This window comes from Cygnus atratus, chromosome 6, assembly GCF_013377495.2.
Source record: "Cygnus atratus isolate AKBS03 ecotype Queensland, Australia chromosome 6, CAtr_DNAZoo_HiC_assembly, whole genome shotgun sequence".
NCBI lineage: Eukaryota > Metazoa > Chordata > Aves > Anseriformes > Anatidae > Cygnus > Cygnus atratus.
Genome location: NC_066367.1, coordinates 3,510,623 through 3,521,132, shown reverse-complemented (window position 1 = coordinate 3,521,132; position 10,510 = coordinate 3,510,623). Strand labels below are relative to the sequence as shown.

Genomic DNA, 10,510 nt, shown 5'->3' with positions numbered 1-10,510 from the left:
CCTTGTAATACAGAGGACTACAACACAGATGATAGCAATCTGGATAGTTCCAATCACAGCTGCTATTAAGACATACTGAAATCGTACCGGACCTGGAACCACATATAAAACGCTGTAGTCCTTTTTTTCACAGTGTTGTCCAGTATAGCCGGCATCACATCTGAAACGAAAAATACTTCTTCCAGTTATATCTGCCGATTTTGAACAACTCTGAAACAAAGTATATCTAAAACATAAATAAATAACCAGTGGCTTAAGCACGAGCTTATGCATTTTCTTTTTGCAGGATGGGTCCCCAGCAAGAGCACTGGTGCCTTCTTGGACATCTCATAGGGAAGGCTCCAAGTCCTGTGTCACTGAGGTCTGTGAGCGCAAACCACAGAGGTTGTGCTGGGAGGTGCCCAAAGGACCAGGACTCATCTAGCACCGCGTGGAAGCACTCACACGTCAGAAAAAGAATCCATTTAGTACCTTGCACAACATATTTTAGATTTCTCCCTTTCTTTGGGGAGGTGGGGGAGGGCTGAAAGCCATCTAGTTGTGGCTCCTTATGCAGATTACCCCTAAGGAGGTGATAAGCAATCATCCAAGCTCCATATGAAATGTGATTAGATGTTCCTGCAAGTGGATACATCATTTACATTTTGTCTGGTTGCTATAAAAAACCCCGTGTTGATGCTGCAACCATCCACCCCAGCGCCGCCCGCTGCGCTGCTCACCGGTTCCCGTCCTGCAGCCCTGCACCTCCCCTCTGTGTTTCTGGGGAACGGGCAGCGGCTTTCCCCTTTAGCTCTGTTTCCACTAAAAAGATCCATGCAGGAAGAAGCAAAAGTTGGTCAACAGCAGCAGCAACCATGGTGCTTTCACCACTTCTCATCCTGCCCTAACGTCCTCCAAAGCCACCTCCCACCCAGGGGGACCTCCTTAACCCCATCTTGCTGCCCCGCCACACTGGGGACAGAGCCCTGGTGGCACCCCTCTCCTTCAGACCGAGGGCGGCTGCCTGTGCACTTTGTGCTTTTTCAAAAATATTTAAACACACCTGGAGGTTACCGAGTGTTTTTACAATCAATTAACACTGTGCATAACTCAATACTGCTTTGCCACATAAAGCGGGGACTTTGTTGAATAATTAAATCCTAATCCATTTTGCAGCACAAAGGGCCGAGGTTACCATCATTTTCCATAGTTTATCTAAAGTATTTTTGTAAGTTGATATTTCCATGCGTGTAGCTTTCCGTCCTCAGCAGGACAAGGGTTACCTGCAGGACGGCTCCAGCATGTTAGTGGAGTGCTCACACTTGCCGTGCATGCAGAAGCCGTTGTAATGCTCTGGACAGGGGATGTAGATCCCTCGTGCACTTTCTTCCAGTTTATTTGCATTCTCTGTGAACACAGGTGAAGGCAACGTTAACCTGACAGCACAGGGCAAGGTGAAGAACACAACGTATGAAAGAGAAGAAAATCAAAAGGAGGAGATGCGGAAGATGTTGTTTATGTGAAGCAAGACAAGGTTTGGCATCTTGAAACAGGTGCTCAGGCAGGAGAAAAATAAACTGATGCAGATGTAAAGCTTTGCAGGGTTTTCTGTCATTCTTCTGCATAGCTAATTCCTGTCGAGTTAGAGCAAATGAGACGCCAGAAAAACAAAATTTGACTATTCCCAAACTGATTACAGAGCTGCACATGAGAGATGCTCAATCATTTCCATTACCCTCTACAGATTGCCCCCTCACCCCCAGGAAAGGCTTGTTTTGGCTTGAAATATAATCTAGGATGCACTCCTCTTCTGTTTGGGAGAAGTCATAATCACAATATTTTACAGTTACCAGAAACAAATTTTTCCATGTAACCAGTGCTTATCATATCTCAAACAGTAATAATCCTTTGCCTGTGATAGCGTCATCTAGATACGATTATTTTTTAAAAAAAGGAGAAAAACTTCATGATGTCTGAAGAAATGCCATTTGCACACTAGTGAGCTGAGGCACTTGCATCCTCCCAACGAAGCCCCTGGGTGCTAAGGCCCAGCTGCAGTCCGTGCTGTGCCCCTCAGCCACTTGGCCGGCTGCAGCCATGCCTAGGCATCCTCCCACCTCTGGGAAAAGCGCGTGCGGCAGCTCCAAGACTCAGATTTTCAGAAAGAATTTCTTTCCTGTTGCTGCTGTCCAAGGAGAGTTTTAAAAGTCTCTGACAACTTGCACTAATAAAGTAGGCGATGTTGTCCTTATGTTAAGACAGACAAGGACAAACTCCCAGAAAACACAAATGACAGGGCACCCTCTACATCCCTTTAGAGAGCACGAACTGCTCTTTCATCTCCAGGACTTTCAGGACATTTCGGAATCAAGCATGACATTCTCCTCTTTGGGAGAGATGAAAGAATAGGGTTGAAGGGATGGGAGGAAGCAATGCTAGACTTCTTTCACAGCCCTAGCTGTTTTCTCTTAACCTACAGAAGAAATCCGCAGCAAACACAAAAGCACAGCCCATGCAGTCATAAACCGAACCAACAGTACTGAATTTCCACCTTTTTTATTAAACAGAAGGGATTCATTTCCTATGCTTCCATGAGATACTCCAGCCTGCGGGTCCCCAGGGAGGTACAAGCAGACACCAAGCTAGTAGCACTGGTCTCCAGGAGAACCTGTCAGTTTCCTATGAGGCTGCCTCTGTCCTACCAACACCGTATGTGTGTGCCAAGTGCCAGCCACCAATGGACCTTCCCAGAAATGCTGATGTCCCAGGACTTGTTGGGCTCCATCCACATGCAGTGCCCTGTGCCTGATGGTTGCTGGCTGTGCTGGACCTCTGCTATGGTCCACATTCAAGTATGTTTAAGGAAAGGTTGGACATAGTGCTAAGGGACATGGTTTAGTGGGTGATATCAGTGGTAGGGTGATGGTTGGACCGGATATCTTGGAGGTCTTTTCCAACCTTAATGACTCTAGGATTCTGTTCTGAAAAATGCAGAAGGAAATAAGGGATCCTTACTAACCTGCGTTTTTTTCTATTGCTTCTACTTGTTTCCTTCAAATCTTCCTCTGGTGGATGTTTGCTTCCTTTCTGCAGAACAAGAGTGCTCTGCGTGTGCCTGTGTGTGTGGCTCCAGTCCTTCCCTCCTAGGTACCACGACATCTGTGTGATGCCTGTGCATCAGCACCAGCCAGCGTGAGGATCCCTCCTCCCTCAGATTAGCCAGCAGTGTTACTAAAACAGTCAGATACCATTTGGTTTCAGTTTTTTTAAAGGCATGCTTCAAGATGGTGAGGGAAATTGTTACTTTCAGGACAGCCTGATCCGCCAGGACCTGAGAGGGGGATGCAGATGCTCTCCACCATGTGTAGGCCGGTGAAGAGACGAACGATTTTCCCTCTTCCCACAATCGTGTGGGTAGAAACTGTGTTTTCCTTAAAAGGGTCTCTAGCACACTTTTAAGCAAATCTAGGATCCCACAGAACTTGTAATTACACCTACAGTGTAATGTTAGGATGGAAAAAATGCTTTGCTGAATTAAAATGAAATGGCCTTAGGCCTTGCTAGCGCTTGAATAGGACAAACACTTCCTAACACATCACCTGGCTAGGAACAAACCACAAAATTCAGACATGAGTTGTCCATAGACTCTTGTTTTGACTGCTGACTCTTCTAGAGCAGTTGGAAATTGAACATAAAGGCAGAGAGGGTGGAAAAGCTTATTTTTTAGTTTGATCTGCCATTTCAGTCATTCAGAAGGCAGACCACTATAAAGGTACCATTTAGTTCAGACTAAGAAGTGCCCCTCCTCTTCGGGCACATTTTGAATTCCCCCAAAATCTTTCCCCAACTTCAAAACAGGTTATTTTTCTCATTACACAAAACATCTTCTCAGGCTCAAAACTGAGATCCAAACACAGATGGGCTTTAGAAGTTCCTTCACGCTGAACTGCCTGCTCTCGTTTCTGAGGGCGCTGGGCACTGTTCAGTAATACAGCCATCGATGAGACAGCAACTGTCATCAACGCATCCCAGGGTCTACATCGGTGGAACAAGAACCATAAATCATTTCTAAAAAGGGAGGATATGAAGGAAAACATGCTTCAAATACAAATGATGGAAGAACTTGACAAAGTTCAAGAAATGAAAACTAGGCATTAAGTCAAATAAATTACAATTCCCCCCCTTATTATAATTTTGGATTACTTATACATTCAGTGCTGGAGGCAATCCTCGTTAACCAGACCACAGCACCACCGAACTAAGGAGCCCCTTCTACCACACCAGCCTTATGCCTACAAAGAGCAGAGCCTAAATATGAAGTTGCCCACTTTCTGCCACACACTCACCGAGCACTCACAGAGCAATGATAGGGACCAAAGGCACAGCTAGTCAGGTTGCAGTAATGCTAAATTCAGTAGCAACTCTTCAAACATCAGGCTTGCGGCACTGTTATTGGCAACTGTGTGCACCAGAAGGACGAATTCGTATGTTCTTCTGATGGCCAGAATTTGAGACGGAAAGGTGTAAAGCCTAAAGATAAAATTGGACTGACTCGGCCAGTCTTTCCTATCTCTGGACAAATGTAATTCCTGCCACAAGCCTCAAAATGCTTCTCCTCTTGATTTTAAAAAGAAGTACACCCTCACCCTCCAGATAACAGTATTCAGGAACTTTTTTCTTGGAGCGTTTTCCTGACAGAAAATGCCAGTGTGATGAAACCAACATCTTTGCATTTCTGCAACATTTTTTTGCATCTTTAGCCTAACATGACATTTCATATTGTGCACATCTTTTGTTACTGTCAGAACATGACATGATAGCCTATCATATGAGATATACTAGTCAAAACAGATTATTTTTAAATGCATTGAGGCCAGATGCTACTTTGTGTAGACTGAAGCAGCTTATCATCTTGAGTACTAGAAGAGTCTCCTAGTTGAACATTGCTCTCCAACCTTTTTTTAGGATGGCAGGGACATGCTGAGACGATGAGCTATTTTGCTGGGATAGGAAATTGGGTCCTGGAAATTATCCGGTGTGACTGATCTTCATTCTCCTGATGGATTATCTTCTGAGAAGTTATACAAATTATTTAAAGCTATCTTGTCTAAATTCCTTAACATATGGGGCTGTTCCTCTCCTCTCCTTAAAAAAAAAAAAAAAAAAAAAAAAAAAGGAAGAATTGTTTCAAATATGCTTTGTACTATTTTAATTTCTGGTTTAACTATATGCCTTCCTTTCAAGGTTTTTGGAAACGGAATGTGCATCGTGAGGATTCTCAGGTAAGTCTCTCAGTGAAGGCTGAAAATCAACCCATGAAGCAGTCTGTCCAGCTGTGGGACCTGACTTTGCAAGTGATGAAAACAAGGCAGCCAAACTACTCAAGAAGGCAGAAGTGTGGAGCTTCTGTTACACAACTGAATGTTTGGAGTAGCTCCACTGACAAAGGAATAAATCCATTAGTGCCCTTGATGAGGATTACATGAAGTACTGCCTGAAGTGCACAGCAAATTCCTCCCAGGCCTAAGTCCCTGCAATCCACTTTGGAGAAAGTAGATAAAAATCTAGGCAAAAATAGGATTCTTATGTCCAACAATTGACTGCCAGGCACTTAACAATCAATTGTGCAGGGCTATTAATTCTGTTGTTCTTCTTGTTTGAGTCAGGGAGACTTTCCAGATGGCTTCAGGCAAGCAAAGTGGAGGGCCACAGCCTGTAAACTCTCACGTTAGCATTTACAATGCTGTGGAGCTTATGGAAATAATAACTGATCGGTTATGTCCATATGATAAAATATTGGCTCAAGTACAGTGCTAATACCTTGTGTACAGTCATCACAGGACTAAGAGAGGTCCTGCAAATACATATATACACATATATTGTATCAAATAAAGGAGGAGATGGTAATTGATGTGCAGTGAAAAATATTTTGACACCTATCTCATTGGAGACAGTGGTTAAGGAGAATAGACTTAATAATTTAAATCTTTTAATACTGCTGAGGTCAGTCACATTGGCAGCCAAAAGCTCTCACTGATATTGAGGTACTGACTCCTTATACATCACATTTTCAGAGGATTTATAAAAGGGGAAGGGATTCTTGGGTTAAATATACATCCTTAACCTTCTCAACCCCTTTTGGAAGTCTGTTCCCCCCTTCTATATCCTTGGCAGCTCTCCCAAAAGGACACTGCCTAGAGCATAGCACTGGAAACTTATTTAACAAAGCTCTTCTGATTTGTATGAGAGACTCGGTGAGACAATTCTTATCTGAAATCAAAATAAAGGTCCAGAGAGTGCTGCCCTGTGGCACAAAAGCAGAGGATGCCCTGAGGTTTGTCGGAGTGACTGGCTGCAGGTCGGAGCCCGTATCCCGTGGCTGAGCCAAGGGACAGGTCATGCTGCTCATCTGCAGTCCTCGCAGAGTAAGCATCTGCTGCTCTTTTTGGGGAAAAGGGACTCGGCAACATTTGCAGTATCTGCTGGAATTCAAAGGTGCCGCTGTGAGATCAGGAGGAATGAAGTGAAAATGGTGTCATGTCTGAAAGTGCAGAACAGCTTTAGCAGGCTTTCTGGTACCTTCCCCTCTCTGGTATCATCCACCAGGAACTGAGGCCCCACAGCAACTTACGAGGGTGAAGCCCTTCAGGAGGCTTCCTCCGTACCTGCAATGAAGAAGTGTACTGAGAAATCCTGGCTCTGCTGTCCACCAGCACAGCCCTGCCTTGCCATTAGCAGCTGCTCCGACCTGACCTATTAATTATCCTGATCCAGTATGTTCCTTTCGTTGAAAACCTTGTGAGCACCTTGTTGCTCACGATCTTGCGAACAGAGCGGCTCCTTACATGGAAGAAAAGATGTGCAAGCAACCTGCCTGAAAATTACAGCTTAGGTAGGCGTTGGACTGGAAATTTAGGAGGAAGTGCTCGCTGCCACTCGAGAGGGGATTCACCAGCCCACTCTCCCTGCAAGCTGGTGGAGGTGAGACACCAAATGGCAGCTGAAAATGTCTGGCACCAGTATGCTGTAGCCCTAGGCTAAATGCATCCTGCAGCCACCCAAGTACACATTTCAAGCTAATCTTCTTGCATAAAGCACACAAAAAAATACCATCCCCGTATTAGCTACTTCACCAGGAGGAAAAAAAAGAAATGTAACCTTATGAATTAAATTACATTCACTCCTTTTCTCAGGCAGAAAATAGGCTTGCTCAACACAGTAATTTATTAATTTTAAATGTCCCCATGCAAATGAGTTTCCTGGAATAAGCTAACATCCACTTTCCTTTTTAAAAATAATCTAGTGCTTTTTACATTTGAGATGATGGTAAGATGTCCTGATACACTTGGAAAAAAATATTGTGCTCCATCTTTTGCAGCAGTGTATCACAATTATTCGACCTGCTGCCAATTAGTAATAGAAACTAATGAATTAAGACACTAATAATCACAGACGTTCAAATGGACAACAAAATACTTGAAGCCTGTAGGTAGATATCTATGGGCTATGGCGTATATGTTAAAGCTATCTCGGAACTTTAGAAATTCAAGAGTACTTTCACTGACGCCCGTGAATGTTTCCTCCCTATTTGAGATGACTGCTTGACATTGGGCAACCTGTTAATCTTTTTCCAGTACACAACAAGTCTATTTGTCAATTCAAAAGTAAATGCAACCTTTTTTTTTTTTTTTTAACCTTCTTTTGTGTTTTTCACTGGCCATAGCCCATCCATATTCACTGGCTAGGCACAGATGCCTCATCCTAGAGACTGTAGAGACCCCCAGCACTTGAGGCTCTACCCACATGAGCAGCTACTGTGGTACAAGGTGCAGTGCAACCCCACACCAGCACAGCCGCACAAGTCCACGCCAACAACCACTGCTCACCCCTCTGGACAAGAACACTCTGCAGCATCAACCAGGCTGAAGGGGAAAAGAAAAAATGCCCTGTGGGCTAAGGCGCTTCTTTAAACCTCAAGTCCTCAGCAGTCAGGTGCTCACATCAGACACACGTCCTCTCTGGAGCTACTGTTTCATTCAGGGATGCAATGAGCAGGGTGGGCTGCCATCTCGCTTTGTCCTCTACCTCCCCACCACCACGTTTCATCCACTTACCCCTATAGCGGCCCTTGGTAGAAGCAGACTTGCAAAAATATATCCAGGCTTGGTTTGAGGCCATCAAGAGACGACAACCTGACTGCCTCCTCCAGCAGCTCCACAGAGCGGTGAATCACTGTGTGTTTTGGGCCAGGGTCAGCCTAGCTTCTGGGGCCGGCTTTTCACCACTAAACTGAGAAGGTCTTCAGTGCCCCATAATGTCTCTGTGTTAGCTGTTCCCATGCTTTTGGGGACAAACTAGACTTTTTAAGATCACCACTGTAAGGGCACATCTCAGGGCCTTCAATCGTTTCTGTGGATGTAATTCAATGACGCGAGGCCTTATTGTGGATGTGTCAAAGCCCTGGGTAGAGGGGACCTGACAGTCTGCGCTTTCTTCTTTTGTTCCAGGATTGAATAAATCTGCGTTAACACCATTCCTAGAATAGATTAAATCCTCCTTTGTGCTAACTCAGCTAATCTTTGGTTTTGGCACGCCACTGATATCCCCGTCACTCAGGTCCCCCCATGCAAGAGAGGCGAGGCAGGCCCCACAGGAGCTGCTTCCTCCCCGTTCAGGAACCAGACGAGCGGCCAGATCTTGTAAAGGAATAAAGCAGCACTTTTTCTTCTCCTGTATGATCTCCTTAGGCAGCTCATGACAGAGCCCTTAGAGAATGAGTTAACCTTATTATTATTGTAATGCTGTGTGGAAAGAAAGTTGTTGTCAGTGTAGAGATTTGTAAGGTTCCCTCCAATTAGGCTGTGTGCCCGAAGGCAGCGGCGAAGGCTGCATCCATCACACGTGGCGCGGCACGGGCAGAGCGCGGGTCGCACCGCTTCAGCGAGACAGCCCTCTCGATGGCTGAGAGGATGGCTCGCCTTCCTGCCCCTCCACCTCTCCTCAAGTTTCTCATTAATGCCAGTGCTGAACATGGTCATAAGGGGACCACGGCTTCTCTCTATGCATCCTCCCCTCTGAAGAACTATGTCTGGGAGTTGCAATTTACTCTTTAACACCAGATTAAACAGAGATAGAAACACCATCCCAGTTTGTGGTTGTTACTGGCAGAAGATGCTTCTTTACATGACCAAATCGTGTGTCCTCCACAGCAAACAGGCATGGATCTGCAAAGCGAGGCAAAAGGTGGCTAGGAGAGATGACGACCTAGAAACCAAATACCATACCACCCTCTACGTTCAGCACTGTCTTTCAGGGCCCAAATTTTAGTGCACCTCCAGAAAAAGGGTTCTTTGCACTGTGCATGCAACAGGGGAAGCACCCAGGTTCAGAACCCAGCCCTTTGTCCCTGTTGTGCAGCCCCGTGCAGCACTTATCCACACCCACGTCTCCTCTAGAGCAAACTCAGCAGCTATTCCCAACATGCAGCGACAGAGCAACATTAGTTAACTTAGTTAAGTGGTGATTAAGGAACAAAACTCTTCGAACTTGACCGAGTGGTGTCCCGCTGTTTCTGCTTTGTGTGCTACCATGCAATTTCTATATCAAAGCTGCCTTGCTAGTGCAGCACTGGAGAGCAGCTTATTTATATGTAGATGCAGCTATATGACATTTCCAAATGCCATACATTTGCATATGAAGGTTCCACGTTTTTTTCCCCTTTGAGTAAACAGAGTCTGCTGCGACTCCAAAGCAATGCCTTCAATAAAGTAGAGCTTTCTCAGAACAATCCTCCTTAAGAAGCTAAAAAGCCCTGAAACAACTCATTTTCATAACCTGGCAGCCTTAGCTATCAATACAGTCTATGGGCAGGTCTTCTGCTTTACAGCTCTAACTTTGATACCGAACAGAGTGCATGGAGAGCAAAACTGCGAGACCTTAAGATTTCCTATGAAATGGCTGAAGAAGATCTGCAATATAAATCAGTATTTGCAAATAGGCCTCAGACATCTGATGGAACTTGTGGCCATCCTAAAAAAGGCGGTGGGACATGCTCATTACAGCTATGAAGACAGCATTGATTTTTGTTGCTGATCTTCCACTTCTGAACAAGAGCAGGAGATTGTTGCAAGAGCTGCTTGGGACCTCCAAAACTGCAAATATCAACAGAAACCACAACCTTACGTAACGCCACGAGAGCCAACTGGACATTACATATTCAGCTTTCTCGTCACAGAAAGATAAGGCTGAGCAGATGGTACGTGGGCAAAGTTTCAACCTGAATACATTGCCTTCTGAAAAACAGCAGTGCTAGGGAGGCATCCCAGTTTTGGAGCATGAGGCAGCTGTATGTTACCTGCACATTAAAGAGCTGCTCCTCTGCTGCCCTATGTGGGATCACGGAGCTGGAAGAGCTTCCCACCAGTAACGTGTGCGTGGAGAAACCAGACTCTCAACACCTCCACTTTGTGAACACTGACACTGGGATAAGTAGCAGGATGTGGCACCTGGGAGTCACCAGAAAGTGTGGGAG

The 10,510-nt window shown here is 45.2% G+C and overlaps 1 protein-coding gene across 1 annotated transcript in view; it reads right to left on the bottom strand.

The window, feature by feature from the left end:
- The window catches only part of TMEFF2 (transmembrane protein with EGF like and two follistatin like domains 2), a 119,058-nt gene that overhangs the window by 5,220 nt on the left and 103,328 nt on the right, over positions 1 to 10,510 (bottom strand). Inside the window, exons 8-9 of the mRNA XM_035536883.2 lie at positions 1,263 to 1,386; positions 2 to 160 (exon numbers count right to left, since the gene is read on the bottom strand). Of these exons, the coding sequence (XP_035392776.1) occupies positions 2 to 160; positions 1,263 to 1,386 (283 nt within the window). The remainder of the gene's footprint in view (position 1; positions 161 to 1,262; positions 1,387 to 10,510) is intronic.